We start from the raw sequence: 15,693 nt of genomic DNA on the forward strand, positions 1-15,693 counted from the left end.
CAGCAAATCATCTTCCCCTAGGAACATCTTGACCAGGGAATGTGTCAGTGTGGTGAATCTCAACAGCGGAAAGAGAAACTGCTAAATCTAAGAACTTTAATTTTTATAGATTATGATCTCATCTCTACAATTTTGAATTTCATGCTCAATAAAAAGTCTCTTACTCTTAAACTAAAACTGCCTCCTCCTTCCCAGGGCTGGCTTCACAGGCATGCAACCCTGGGAAGTCTCACAGGCCCTGCGGTGGGAGGAGCCCCATGCTTGGTTTAAGGCTCTGCCATCGACATCTTAAAATTCTTTTTTTTTTTTTTTTTTTTTTTGAGACAGAGTCTCGCTCTATCGCCCAGGCTGAAGTGCAATGGCATGACCTTGGCTCACTGCAACCTCCGCCTCCCAGGTTCAAGCGATTCTCCTGCCTCAGCCTCCGGAGTAGCTGGGATTACAGGCATGAGAAACAACGCTCGGCTAATTTTTGCATTTTTAGTAGAGATGGGGGTTTCACCATGTCGGCCAGGCTGGTCTAGAACTCCTGACCTCAGGTGATCTGCCCACCTGGGCCTCCCAAAGTGCTGGGATTACAGGCATGAGACACCAGGCCTGGCCTTAAAATTCTTAATTTTGAAACAAAAGGTCTCACATTTGCATTTTGCAATGGACTCTGCAAAATTTGTAGCTTTGGGCCACCTTTCTCTTTGCATTCGGATGCCTTCTTTTTTGCCTTATTTGCTCATGCAGACCTGGAACAAATAGGGAATTGTGGTGGCTTTATGTGGTGTAGAAAGTGAACAACTGGGTTTGTCCTGTCACTTTAGGCTTTTCCCTGCTGTCCCAACTTCATGTCATTTACTTGCTGTTAGATTTGGGAGTTCATTAGTTTCACTTTCCTGATGTATAAATAGATAAATAGGAATCATAATAGTAACAGCTTCTTTGGCTTTCGTAGGAAGTAAAGAACATGAAGCATACAAACAAATACTGCATGACAACAAATATTTGCCCTTTTTTGTTGAGGACGTTCAAAGGACATTCAGGGGCAAAAGTAATCCAAGGGTCAAGATTGAATGCCGAGTGCAGGGAAAGCCACGAGACAACATTTAGGGGAGCTGGTACAGAAATGACGTCCCAGGAAGGAAATCTATACCCCACTGGCTGAGCCATCCTTCCCGGGCCTAGGCACCCTTGTCGCGGAATGAGCAGGGGAGAGAACGCAGGCTGCAGTGCAGCCCTCGGAAGGGCCAGGGCGCTCCCTGGCTTCAGTCCTTCCCCACAAGCCCTGTGTGGCTTGGTGACTAATGCTACTTCAGGTCAAGAGCAGGGGATACATATGGGCAGTTCTAGAGTATTCTAAACTATCTAGACACTAACTGGACAGTGGACGGTTTGTGTTTAATCCAGGAGAAAGTGGCATGGCAGAAGGTTCATTTCTATAATTTAGGACAGACACAACGAAGAACAAGGGCAGAGTTTGAGGTCAGGAGTCCTCATTTACGGGGGTCGAATACGAATAATCTCTCCTAATTTTTCCTTCGTCCCCAACTCAGGCGGATGTTACATCCCTGCTTAACAACAACAAAAAAAGACCCCCGCCCCCCGCAAAATTCACACTGACCGCCCCCTTGAACAAAACAAAACCCAAACAAACAAAAACATAAGAAAGAAACAAAACCCAAGCCCAGAACCCTCTGCTTTCAAGAAGAAGTAAATGGGTTGCCCGCTTTTTTGCCAGGTCCTGCGCCTTTCTCCTTTGGTTCGTTCTAAAGATAGAAATTCCAGGTTGCTCGTGGCTGCTTTTGACGTTGCGGGTTAAAAAATGTGGCTTTTGCTGTCTCAACAAGCAAAGAAAATCCTATTTCCTTTAAGCTTCACTCGTTCTCATTCTTTTCCAGAAACGCCTGCCCCACCTCTCCAAACCGAGAGAAAAAAACGAAATGCGGATAAAAACGCACCCTAGCAGCAGTCCTTTATACCACACCCCCGGGAGGGCTGCGAGGTCGAATGATTCAAGCTCACGGGGACGAGCGGGAGCGCTCCCGACTTTTCTAGAGCCCCAGCGTCCTAGGACTCACCTTTCCCTGATCCTGCACCGTCCCTCTCCTGGCCCCAGACTCTCCCTCCCACTGTTCCCGAAGCCCAGGTGGGCCGTCGGCCGGGGAGCTGAGGAGGGCGCGTGTGGTGCAGGCGGCGCCTAGGGCGCTGCACCTGTGGGCGCGGGGCGCGCGGGCCCCTCCCGGCGCGAGCGGGCGCAGCTCCCCGGCGGTGCCGCTAGGGGTCTCTCTCGAGTGCCGAGCGGGGTGGGCCGGATCAGCTGACTCGCCTGGCTCCGAGCCTCGCCGCCGCGCTCCTGCTCCGTCAGTTTCCTCGGCAGCGGTAGGCGAGAGCACTCGGAGCAGCGCGCGCGGGGGCCCCCGGAGACGGCGGCGGTGGCGCGGGCAGAGGAAGGACGCGGCGGATCCCACTCGCACAGCAGCGCACTCGGTGCCCCGCGCAGGGTCGCGATGCTGCCCGGTTTGGCACTGCTCCTGCTGGCCGCCTGGACGGCTCGGGCGCTGGAGGTGGGTGCCGCGCCTCGGAAGGCGGGGGGAGGCGGGCATGGCGGGGACCCAGTCCCCCCAAAGACCTTAACGCAAGTCTTTAATGCAGGGAAGCCGAGGGTCCGTCAAGGGGACCCCTCTCCTCTCCGCCCCCGCTTGCGGACGTCCAGCGCATCCTCGCTTTCGGCCCAGCCCTGCCCCAGGGACGCGCGCTCCGGCCCGCGGAGAGGGAGCGGGAGAGGCGCTGGGCTCCCTGGTTCCGCGCCAGCCAGGGGCGAGAAGGGGAGGGGACGACCCTGAGCCCAGACCCCGACTCAGTCCCTGCCTTGGAAGCGGGGTCCGGGGGAGGCGAGAGACATTCAGATGGGAGGAAGGGGGAAGGAGCACGTGGGAAAACCGAAAACGCAGCGTCCCTGAAGCCAGTCCTCAGCTCTTGAATCGTTGCCCTTTCCTTTCTCTTGGGCCCTGAGGAGGAGGAGGAGTCGGGACAGCCCGGGAAGCTAGGGGGCCCTCGCTTTTCCCTGCGTTCTCCGCCTCGTTTCACCTTCCCCTCTCACCCCCACCCCCCTTCCTTGTTCGAACCTCCTCTTTCGCGGCTGCTGGCGGCGGCCGCCTGGGTGCGACCCTAGCCCGAGCCGGCGCCGGGGTCGCGCACCGTCTTCCACAGGCAAACTTTGTGCATTTCCGCGTCTCCCTTTTGTGTAAGTTGCGAGAAATGGGAGGGGTCGGAGAACCATAGCCTCCCCGCACCTTCGCCAAGCCTGGACGTCCCGGGAGTTTGCTGGCACCCTAAGCTTTTGCCTGAGAGGCAGAAGGTCCCCGGGAACAAAAGCCGCGACACCCCGCCCTCACCGGCCCGGGCGCTCTGGGCCGAACCGCGTTAGTCTCGGTGCGCCACCGAGACTCCGGCCCGGCTCCCCGGCTGCGCGTCCGCCCTGGAGGGGGCAGAGACGCTGCCGGGGCCTCTGGCGGAGCCTTGGGGCCCCTCTGCTTCCCACCCTCGGATCACCTCTGACGCTTAATTCTCTGCTGGGCTGTAAAGTCCTTGGCGGGGAGAAAATAAGGCGGAGAGTAGGGTGTGCGTCTGGAAAGGGCAGTGGCGGATGGTGGGGAGGCACGGGCTCTGTCCTGTGCATCCAAGGAGGCGTTTGTCTTATTAAGGCGCGGCCTGTTCCCTAACACGTCTGGGGACTCTGGGTTAGTTCCCCTGGGGGCACAGGATGCTGGGGAGGGTCCAAAGGGTCTTTTTTTTAGGGTACAGATAAAAGGATTGAATTGAGTGAAGATTAAGACGGAGAAGATGGCGCCTCTGCAGTGCAGCAAAGAAAAGCTGTGTGGAGGCTGCAGCCTAGTGAAATCCACCCACCACTAGGTGTATAACAAGTCTTCCCCATTCATCCAACTCTCGAACATTCAGCTAACGCCTGTGCACAATGACTGTTTTTCTTTACATCTAAAGATGCTTAGAAGTTGTTTGCATGACAGTTGGGCCAGAGAAGGTTGTATTTCACTTCGGTTGGATTCCTGTTTGGCATCTTAACCATTTGCAACCTTCCCTCCCCGTTTTTTCCCCTCTTTTCCCCCAACCTCCTAGTAATTTTCCAAAAGAAAAAAAGCAATTTCCGGACAGATGTTTTCCTGAGGCTGTATAGACTATCACACCATTACAGTTTTTTAGTTCGTAATTTGCAAGGTCATTGAACTTTTTTCCCTTCTGATTTTTACCCACAAGTGGCTCAGGAATCACCTTAGGGCTAGTTAAGACAGGTTGTTTTAAGAGTTAAAGAATTTCGTTTTCCATGTTTTAAAAAAATGCTCTTAACTAAGAGAATTCAGATTTCTCTCATGACTTACATTTATTTGTAGAATTATTCCCGTTTTCCTGAATGGTCGTAGTACAAATTAAAAACCGTATACTTAAGGAATTAAAAGCATATGATAACCTTATTTTTGAAGCTTTTGTCAAAACTTAAATATGTAACTGTTGAGCAATATTTCTGTATAAAAAGAGGAAGCGTGTAGGCAGATTCGAATTTAGTTTTTAGTCTGTTTAATTGCATTAATTTGCTCTTTCTGCCATCTTTTGGGAGCTTTTCACTAGCTATTGTTAACTCCTTTAAAGGGTGGAGGTGAGAGTCACATTATTCCATTTTGCAAAGTGTTGATAGAAGGGTAGGTAATTCAGTCTACTGAGGTTTGAGAGTGGTTTATCTGGCCCTCTCTGTGTCCACTGAAAAGATGTAATTACGAGTTGACTCTCTTTTATAGAGCTTAGAAAATAGGTCTGCTGCAGGTGGCTGTAAAAAAGAAATGAATAAGGGCAGTGATAATGGGGCCTTGGCTTGCAGGGGAAACATGGTTATTATCTGGGTGGATGATTTTGGCTGGTATGTTGATAGAGATGTGAGTTTAACCCTAATCTATATGATGTTTCACTACCCTAATATTTATTTATTTTTAAATCTAGCTTCCTCTTAAGTTTTATTTCCCTCTCTTGAGGGTTTAACCTAGTCACAATCATCTTACCTTTGTGGTAGTGCTAATTAATAGTTTATGGAAACCTACTGCTACTGACTAGTACCTCCCTAAAGGTAGAAGCCCACACACAGAATAGTAAAGCTCAGGTTTAATGGTGATCTGTAAGGAGTTATGGTTCTTGCTAATCGGTGAGAAACCATGATAACTGGCAGACTGCAGAAGCTTTTCTCTTGTCACTGTAACCAGCAGAGGCTCCTGAACGACACTTGCAAGGCTATTAGTACTGCGGAGAAGTTGCTAAATGGAATAATACTGGTCCTGACTGAGGAAATGAAAAGGAACATGCAAGTTCTCAAGGTTAAATGAGGAATGACTGATTCAAAAAATTAAAAAAAAAAAAAAAGTGATCAACTGAATATTGGCTTGAAGGAATGGGAGAGGTTATCTTTATGTTAAGTCTTGTTGCTAGAGGATCTCTATTTTATGTTACTGTTTTTTGCATACTAGAGTCTTCTACAGATATTTGTATGCATGTAGTCAGTCATTCTGGAAATAAGCATAGCTATTACTTGCGTTTCATGTGGCCACTAAACTATCATTGAGAAATGCATTGAATTCAGTAGAAATGTACGTTGTTTCTGCAAATTGTATTACCTTGAGAATCTTACGAAGCATCTGTCATTAATACATTTCTTTTAAAATCTCTATCAATCACAAATGTAAAGATCAACCTGTGCAGATGCTTTTTAAATGTAAAGCTTCCGGAATGTAAGGTGTAGTTTGACTGCATACCTTATTACCTCCCCTTCCCTCCTCCCTCCCCTTACTGCCAGGAAGTTTGCAGGGTAAATAAAACATGCACATGATAACAAAACAAAGTGGAATGTACTAAAATACCAAAAGGAAAATACAGATTAAGTATACTGAGTAAATATGTTACAGAGAAAACTTCCTGTATTTAAAAACTATAGGAATAATGGGATGAGATAATAGATAATCCTGGAGCATTTCCTGGTAGTAAATTTCCAGCCAGGTTTGTATCCCAGGTCTGGGGATTTGAGGTAAGTTTTTGCATATACAATATGTGTTTACATTCCTCTCTGCCTCTCCCAGACAGACAGACACACACACACACATACACATCTGTCTGACTGTCTCTCTCTCTCTCTCACTTGAGTGACAGATGCTGGTGCAGGGTACTCTCAAGAGGAGTAGGGAATTCGAAATAAGGAGTTGAGAGGTCAAAGGTAAGGGGCTGAATGCAGGACCAGAGAGCTTCAGTAGCATCACAAAGTGATTCCCTGAGTGGCAACGAGGAGGATAGGGAAAAAATCATATTTTCTGTTTGTGTTTTTTGTCTGGTGGTTTTCAACCTCTCTCTGTTTCACTTGACTATGCTTGATTATGAAATCTTTTTTTTTCTTTTTAAATTTAAAGATCTCAACTGGCTTTGTTGTGATTCTACATTCAGGCAACACTATTCCATAAAATAGTATAAATGTTCCCATGAGTTCAACAGAGGAGATCGGCTTTGTAGACAGAAAAGGCCTGAAGAAAACAGAAACAGAAAAATCTTTTCCTTTTCATCGTGAGAGCTCAGATGCAAATGTATGGAGTGGGGATGGACGGGAAATGCTGTCACCCCGTGGGTGTCACAGCCGGTGTACAGATACACCCTCATGAGTGGGTGGGGGAAGACAGAAGGTGGCAGGGGAAGGAATGAGCACACCCCAGAATGAGTAGCAAGTTTAATCAATAAAAATACGTCTTTCTTTTTTTTATTGTTGTCTAAGAAGAAAAGCAGACAGAAGTCAAACCCTGAAGCTGATTTGGCAAGTGAAAACTTAGTAAAGGGGGAAATGTCACGTAACTATTTCTTCAGTTCAGTGTGGATAGCTTAAGAAATAACCGTTACTGTGAGGACACTGGCATTTTTCTTGGAAGAAAAGTTTGGCATATTTTCCTCTTTAATCTTGGTTAATAGATACGCTTGACCGGTACCTCTTTAGAAGTAGAAATCTAGCAAAGACTGGAGTACAATGATTGCTCTAGGAATAAATTCACATATTTAAATTTAACAGCCTGGATATGTTCATCCATTAATAACTTCATGAAAAAGGGATGCTGAATAGATTAGATAGCTGACTATTCAAAGAGGGCCGCATGAAGTCTCAGGTTCACATGTATTAAATCTGCTGAAATAGAAACCTAAGATATTTTATTTAGGTTTATGTTGTGTGGCTGCATGTTGAAGAAACATGCAATGCAGAATTAGCTTGAACCTTGCGAGAGTGATAGTGTCTCACCAAAGAAGATAGTTAAAATGGGGAAGATGAGAGGTTTTTAAAAATCTTCACCTCTATAGAAAGAACCAGAGTTATTCTCAATTTATAATGTTGGTTTTGAGGCCAGGCATGATGTTAAGCCGATAACACTGAGTCATTGAGTGGTCTCAGGTGTGTAGAGAAGGTGGCACTGCACACTAATCAAGAGAGTTTGGACCAGGGCAGGAATGCATGGGTATACATTCTGTCTTTGTCTCTTTTGAGCTAGTGTCCATGGGCAAGTTTCGGTGCCTCAGTTTTTTCCTTTGTAAAATGGGATGAGTATTTCTAGTTATTGAGGATCGAATTAATATCTATGTTAAGTGCTTGAAACGGTGTGTGAGTTAATATGGATGTAACCTGATGGCATAGCATAAGCACTGTGTGTTTGTTACTGCTAGTATGTATGGTGATGATGATGATGTACAATGAGTATATGTGAGTTTCTCGCATAGTTGAAAGTTAAAAATCTATATGATGTTTCACTTACTGACAAATTAATTTACTTATTGGCCAATTAAGACTATTGCAGGAAATTGGCAGATCGTTGTCTATGAGTTTGATCTAAATTTAAAAAGCACATGGTATCTCAGATACAATGTTTAGAATACATGTTATAAAATTTCATTTATTAAATATGTATTGTGCATTTTGATTGGTTTTTTGAAAAATGAAAATAATTCATGCTCATTGAAAAATTTAAAACAGTACAGAAATGTGCAAAAAGCATAAGCATTTTTTACACAAATGGGAAAGACCTAGTTTTTTTTTTTCTTTTTTTCCACATAACATGGATGTAGACCATTTTAATTTTTTAATTTTTTATTTTTTTTGAGACAGAATCTCGCTGTGTCACTCAGGCTGGAGTGCAGTGGCGCAATCTCGGCTCACTGCAATCTCCGCCTCCTGGGTTCAAGTGATACTCCTGCCTCAGCCTCCTGAGTTACTGGGATTACAGGCCCTCACCACACGCCGAGCTAATTTTTGTATTTTTTTAAGTAGGGATGGGGCTTCACCATGTTGGCCAGGCTGATCTCAAACTCCTGACCTCAAGTGATCCGCCCACCTCGGCCTCCCAGAGACCTATTTTTAATGTTGTACACACTGACAGCTTGCCACAGATCTCTAAAATTGAGCAAGATTATACACTGGCTTGATTATTAACTGTTAGTTGGCTATCAGCTATTTGCAAGGAACTGTGAACAAGCTTGGTTTAGTTTTTAGCAGAATCTTTGCTAGCAAAATGAATGAACAGGCTTTGCCAATCGGTAGAAATGGAAGATATCAAATGCCAGCAAAAGAATTTTGGTCCTACTATGGATCCTTGAAGTTATGTTCACCCAAGGACAGGGAAACCAAAAAGCAGATTGCTTGAGAATGCTGCATTTCTCTAAGAAGTCAGTTTCAAAATAAAATGAATTTGTATAATCAGCCATGTTATGGCTGTTACATCTTTAAAACTTTATAGTGATCTGCTGTTTAATTGAAATTATATATGTTTTTTTAAAATCAGCATATGTTGCTCATAAAATAAAAGGTTTTTAGCTTCAAAAGCAGGCTAAGGATATTTGAAAGCTTTGAGTGTAGGAAACTGGTGATACTGAGGTTAAATTATGATTGACACAGTGAAAAATCAAGAAGCAGAGTCCCAGCTCTGTTTTTGTTAACCAGGTCACGTAATTATAATTGTCCTGTCCAACCAAAGACAAGAAGACAAGAAATGGGTTCAGGTATGAGAATGTGTAATGACAGAAGCCATATTTGTAATAAACATCCTGTTTAAAGTAGATACAGTGAGGAGTGAATAAGATGGTTTCAGAAGCGGGAGTGGAGGGTCCATGAGCAGGGATGAGGAATAAGTAGGACAAACATTTTGGAAAAGGGAAAAGATGAATAAGCCTGTTTTGTAAATGAATGGATCCTGATGAGTGAAGTGCAAATTCCTTAAGGTCTTATTAATGATGGAACCAAAACAGTGTTTGAATCTCCTAATTTCCAGATGGTTCCTCTCTTTTTTCTTCACAAATTCAGAAGCTTTTCTTATGAGAAATTGATTCAACAAGAATAATTGTCATTCTTTTGTTTTTTGGTGATTTTTTTTTCTTGAAACCGAGTCTCACTGTGTCACCCAGGCTGGAGTGCAGTGGCGTGATCTTGGCTCACTGCAACTTCTGCCTCCCGGGCTCAAGCAATTCTTGTGCCTCAGCCTCCCGAATAGCTGGGTTTACAGGCATGTGCCACCACGCTTGGCTAATTTTTGTATTTTTTTAGGAGAGACAGGGTTTCACCACATTGGCCAGGGTGGTCTTGAACTCCTGACTTCAAAGTGATCCACCCACCTAGGCCTCCCAAAGTGCTGGGATAACAGGCGTGAGCCACTGCACCTGGCCAGTTTTTTGGTGATTTTGATAGGAATTTTTTTTTTTTTTTTTTTTGCCTGATTCTTTTTTTGAGAGAATCTAATAATTTGTCTCTTATCTAATAATTTGGCTTTCATTAGCTTCTGGAAAGCCACATACTATCTTCATTGAAAAATGTAAGGCATCCTAGATGATAGAGACTGATAAATTACTTTTCAGCCATAAAGGATACTTATGAGAATAAGAGATCTGTTGCATAAAGAAAAGTCATTTGTGTTAAGTGAAGAAATGCATCATTACTCTTGTTGCTTTGCTAAATTTCAAACCTTTAATGATTTTGACCCCATGGAGATATTTTACAGAAGAAAAATGAGAGGTTTAATCCTACTGTTGAGATAGACTTACGTGTTTTAGACCTGCTCCTCACCTCAAGTTACTACAAACTCATTTATTTAGTTTTTCCTTGTCTGTGTGTGCTTGTTACTTCACAGTAAAATTAGTGAGGCAACATAAATTTTATTTTTAAGAGAAAGTAAAGAAAATGGCATTATCCATTAAAGGCTGATTCGTCTTAAAAAAGGACTTGTTATATCTACTTCTACTATTGGACGAATTTTCAAAAGCACAATGATATTGTGTTTGGTTTTGTTTGTTTGTTTTCGGGACAAGGCCTCACTCTGTCACGTAGGCTGAAGTGCAGTGGTGTGATCTGTAGCTGTGGCCTCCTGGGCTCAAGCCATCTTTCTGCCCCAGCTTCCAGAGTAGCTGGGACTACAGGCACCTGCCAGCACACCTAATTTCTTAAATGTTTTGTAGAGATGGGGTCCCCACTATGTTGCCCAGGCTGATCTTGAACTCCTGGGCTCAAGCGATCCTCCTGCCTCAGCCTTCCAAAGAGATAGATTACAGATGTGAGCTATTGTGCCTGGCCAACGTTGTTTTTATAAATATCATTACTCAGTTATTTTGTTTATAATTGAGTTGATAAGCTCATAGAATAAAGATGGATAAGCACTCTTTCTTAACCATATTTATTGATTTTTTTCATCTTTTAAAAAATCCTCATCTACTTCAAAGATTAAGCCTTTAAAACTGATGCAAAGTTTTTGAAGTCTTAGCTTAAGTCTTCAGAGACTAACATTAAAACCCATCATATGAAAAGTCATATGTAATAGCATATATTCTCCATCCCGATGCTCTCAATTGCTTATTATGGTTTAACACAAATATAATTTTGTCATTACAGTAAATTAGTTTGAGGATATAACTGACGAGTACCTAAGAAACTCCCATAGAAATGTGAAAATATGCAGACTAATTATTCTAAGAATAATTAATCATAGATACTTACATATTAAATTGATTAGTAATTTAAAATTAAACCCAAATTTCTTTAGAAGTTAGCTTATTTTTATACACAAAGAAACCTAGATTCTTAGGGGTACAACCAAGAAAGGTTCACTCCTTCATTTCACAAATATTTTCAAGGTCCTTGTCCCCAAGCGGGTAGACAGAATTAAAAGGAGGAAGGAAGTGACTTGGGAAAAATTAAGCTGGATAAGGAATATAAGAGAATGCTACGCAGAAGGATGTGTGTTGTGAATGTGATTGTTACTGTAGTATTGTCAAAGTTCTCTGATCATTTCACTACGTGAAGGTAAACTTAGGTATCTGGGGGCAGGAACTATATATTTACTGTAATGTAAAAGAATAATTGTAGACAGGAGATCTACTTTGGGTGATTAAATGTTGCAAACAAGTGGTGGGGGAGAGAAGAGAGAAGTTAGTATTGATTGTGATCACACACTTTTCTATACAGTAATTTGTTTGATCACTCATGATAATGCCTTACATTTTGTATGTACTAAATAACATCATTGAGTGCTCTAGAAATTCTATGTTGGGGTGATAAAGAATTACGTTCAGATTAAAGATTCGAACAGCTGTGGGACCTTCTCTTACGTTTAAGAGATTGTGAACAAGCATAGAAAGAAGATTAAAGCCTTTTAAATAAGATGCATTTTTTTTTCAGCCTCTTTTTGGAACATTTTATTGTGAAAAAGTTTCATAAATACTGTCAATAACTTCATCATGTTCAGTCATTTGCAACTGTATTTCAGAAATTCAGTTGGCCTGCAAAAAAAATGCCTCTTTCTTGAAATATTTCATCCATGCCCTGATTGATTAGGACACTTTCAATAGAGGGTGCCTAGAAATAATTTTGTGTGAAGAAGATAGTAGAGTCTAGAAAGAAAATGTGTATTGGAATTAAATTGAGTGGCATCAAAATGAAAATTTTCCTGTCATTGTCTTTTTTTTGGCTCCTTTTCTGGCCATTTTACAGCTAGTGTTTAGTGTTATGAGGATCAAAATTGGCCCTTTAAAAAAATATAGTGAATTCTATTACCTCTGTTATCTAGAAGAATTGTATTTTTCGATTTGAAGGGCTTGAAGCCAGTACCACTATCTACCATTAACTTGACAGGCATTGAAAATCTAATTGAGGTCATTATGATTAGCCTTGTATCTTGCTAGTGTTTTCTCAATCTTATTTTGAATGTTTTGTGTCAAGTATTAAATCCTCTTATACCACAGAATCCAGAAAATTTAAATCCGACAAAAGTAAACCGAATATAAAAATTCTGTGGTTGTCCGTTCTTGGCTAACGCATAGGGTGTTTGAATGCAAAGGCAGCTTACAGCACTGCTGCTAGTTAAATTGTGGAGGGTTTCACTTTTAAGAGTACATCTGAGACAAAATTGCAATTTTGGAATCACTCTTTCCTGCTTGTTCAGTGAAATAGGAGAGGGGGGAATTCCTGAGGGAAGCTGGGAGATTTCCAGGTGATGATAGGGCAGCCATGTGAGTATTTGGCTGAAACAGAGTAGAAGCAAAGGCTGTTGGACAGAGGTGGCCTTAACACTGAGTATCAATCAGCATGGCCATTAGAACTGTCCAGGACAAACATAATGAATGTTGTGGTGGCAGAGAGGTTATACTTAAATGAACAAAATAGGAGGCTGACTTTCCCTCTTTCTTGGTAGTTCCTTTCTTTGTATTTGCTATTTGGATATTTCACTTCACTTTTGTGAGCTAGACTCAAAGGTTAAATTTATGTCATTGTGAATATTCTGGGTCATATTGTGGGGACACAGATGGGAAGCATCCCTTCAGTTTATTGGGAATATTTCTTATGTGCATGTATTTTTAATTGTATTTATTGATTTAATGAATAGCCGATGAGATGAGAAAAAAATATTAGTGTCTTTTCGTTGCACAGAAAAAGACATGGGATGCATTCTTCGAGTTTATCATCACATGTGAAGTTATTCAGATTTACAAAGCAGTCTGACATGTTAACCTCACTGCTTGTTTGCTCGTTTCTGTCAGAGGTTGGCTACAAAGCCAGGCCAAGCCCATGATTCTTCTGCCAGCAGATGAGAGAGAAGGTTTAATGCAGAATGTTTCACTGAGTATTTGGATTGTGCATTCACCTGTTATGTCTCTACTGCAAGTTTTCTCAGGGCATTTGTGATTTGACTTCTGTGATGTTGACACTGATTTGGAGTTAAGATGTTTAAAAAAGTATTAATTTATGGCCTGGTGCAGTGGCTCACGCCTGTAATTCCAGCACTTTGGGAGGCAGATGCGTGTGGATCACGAGGTCAGGAGATTGAGACCATCCAGGCTAACATGGTGAAACCCTGTCTCCACTAAAAATACAACCAATTAGCCAGGCTGGTGCGGGCGCCTGTAGTCCCAGCTACTCGGGAGGCTGAGGCAGGAGAATGGCGTGAACCCGGGAGGCGGAGCTTGCAGTGAGCCGAGATCATGCCACTGCACTCCAGCCTGGGCGACAGAGCTAGACTCCGTCTCAAAAAAAAAAAAGAAAAAAAATTTGCTATCTCACTGTTTCTCTTATTTTGAATTTTTGAAATTGTCATTCATTTTATGGACATATACTGCGAGGACTCTGTGTTTCATTTATGACAGGAGATCTAGAATCTGGGTGGAGCTGTGAGTAAATGGAAAGGTAGCTCAGTCTGTGCCTTGAGGAATTCCGCAGTCCAGTGGGAGAAGAAAGAGGCGGAGAAATAATTAGGTGCAGTGTGCCAAAGGCTATAATAGAGGAGGTACAAAGTCTTCCCAGAGAAGGCAGGCAGCATTTGAACTAGGTTTCAAGGATGCGTGAAGGTGAACTGGGGTGTGGAGGGCTTCCCAGACAGAAAAAACAGTGAGGGTGTAGAGTTTCAAAGGAGGAAGCCCAGGAGTAAATAAGTGAGAGAGACAGTGGGAGATTATACATTTTGGATGCCCTTAATGAGTTTGAACTTCATTTTCTTAGCAATGGAGTACTTTTAAATGTTTGTAAAATGGGGACGAGGCATTGATGACTATGGTTCAGTTAGGTTTGTAGAAGTCCTTTTCAATGTCTGCTTAATCTCATGGGCCGGTTAGTGACACCTTGATGCAAGGGAGCGTGTAAATGTGCTCTGTTAGCTGGGGGCACTGCCATCAGAAATAACATTTCTGGCTCTCTTCTTAAGGATAAAGGACAGGTAGGATATTGGGTGACAATTGGCATTCTGGGATGTAGAAGAAATACAGTACCATAAAGGGATAGAGGAACATGGGTAGACTTAACGTTCTGAACCAAAGCAAAGATTCTCCATGAGCGATTAGAGTAGGCTTTTGGGATTTGCTTACCTTCCCTTATCTGCTAGCCAGCCACACAGGAAGCACATCTTTGTGGACTGATAGAGGAGGAGGTAGGAAATGCTTTCTCATTTTTATGGTAGAAACATCCAAGAGCTGAGCTTTCATTCTGGCTGAGGGAACTCAAGATGGTTCAGACTTGCATTCCTGGGAAAGCCTTCCAACCAGAGTGATGGAACAAAGGGATAATTTCTGTGGCCCTGTGTGGATAGCAGTGGCAGTCAGCTTACTCTCCCTGTTGGTTAACTATCTTTCGTTTGATCTAGAGACTTCCTCAAAGCAATTTTGTTGTGCTTGTTCTTTGAAAGCAACAGCAGACAAAACAAGGTTTGAGGTTTTTAGAAAAGAGCTTGATACTGAGCACCTCTTTTGAGCTAGATCTGTCTGTCATGCTGAACCTCTTTTCTGTAGCCGCGTAGCTTTTCAGATCTGTTTATGCTTGCTGGTGTTATTGAAACAGAATGGGAAGATCTATGAAAAAAGGAACATGGATCTTAATAAATTTATGTCAGTAAGAATGGGACTGCCATTTTAAAATTTATTTTAATTTCTTACCTATTTTCTTGTTCATTTCAATTATTCTAGAAGTGATGAAATGAATATATGTCACAGAAAGTATGCGATAAAATCAAGATGTGGGGAAAACTTGTAGTTCTGAGTAGGCCTGATAGAATCATCATTGTTAGGGAGTATTTGGAGGTTTTGTAGTAGGAATTTTGTCTTCACTTAAATATTTATTTGAAATATGTTCCAATAGTTTGACATATTACAGGATCTGTCTTAAAGAAATGTCTAAAATATGATTCCTCAGAAGCTGCTCTTGGTTTTGTTTTCTGCTGTTGGTTTTATTTTCTAACATTTCATTTTGATCTCGCAGTTTTAAGAGTAATCAAAAAGGCCGGGCGTGGTGGCTCACACCTGTAATCCCAGCACTTCGGGAGACTGAGGTGGGTGGATCACTTGAGGTCAGGAGTTCAAGGCCAGTCTGGCCAACATGGTGAAACCCCGTCTCTACAAAAAATACAAAAATCAGCCGAACGTGGTGGTGGGTGCATGCCTGTAGTCTCAGTTACTTGGGAGGTTGAGACAGGAGAATCGCTTGAACCCAGGAGGCAGAGGTTGCAGTAAGCTGAGATCATACCACTGCATTCCAGCCTGGGCAACAGAGCCAGACTCTGTCTCCAAAAAAAGAGTAATCAAAAAGTTAGATTATTTAAATCTTGGCATGTCTTCTTTAAAAAATGTTAAACTGTCAGGAAAATTATCATTTCTGAATACCACCTT

At 42.6% G+C, this 15,693-nt stretch overlaps 1 protein-coding gene across 9 annotated transcripts in view; it reads left to right on the forward strand.

The window, feature by feature from the left end:
• Nucleotides 1–1,990: 1,990 nt before the first annotated feature.
• APP (amyloid beta precursor protein) overlaps nucleotides 1,991–15,693 on the forward strand; it is a 288,793-nt gene continuing 275,090 nt past the window's right edge. For 4 of the 9 annotated variants that reach the window (XM_025378883.1, XM_025378884.1, XM_025378887.1 and 1 more), the window contains exon 1: nucleotides 2,004–2,552. In XM_025378883.1, the coding sequence (XP_025234668.1) occupies nucleotides 2,496–2,552 (57 nt within the window). In that variant the 5' untranslated portion in view covers nucleotides 2,004–2,495. Of the gene's footprint in view, nucleotides 2,553–15,693 lie in introns of all 9 variants that reach the window. The other 5 variants (XM_025378885.1, XM_025378890.1, XM_025378889.1 and 2 more) reach the window with 2 other exon arrangements.

Source organism: Theropithecus gelada, chromosome 3 (assembly GCF_003255815.1).
Source record: "Theropithecus gelada isolate Dixy chromosome 3, Tgel_1.0, whole genome shotgun sequence".
Classification (NCBI taxonomy): domain Eukaryota; kingdom Metazoa; phylum Chordata; class Mammalia; order Primates; family Cercopithecidae; genus Theropithecus; species Theropithecus gelada.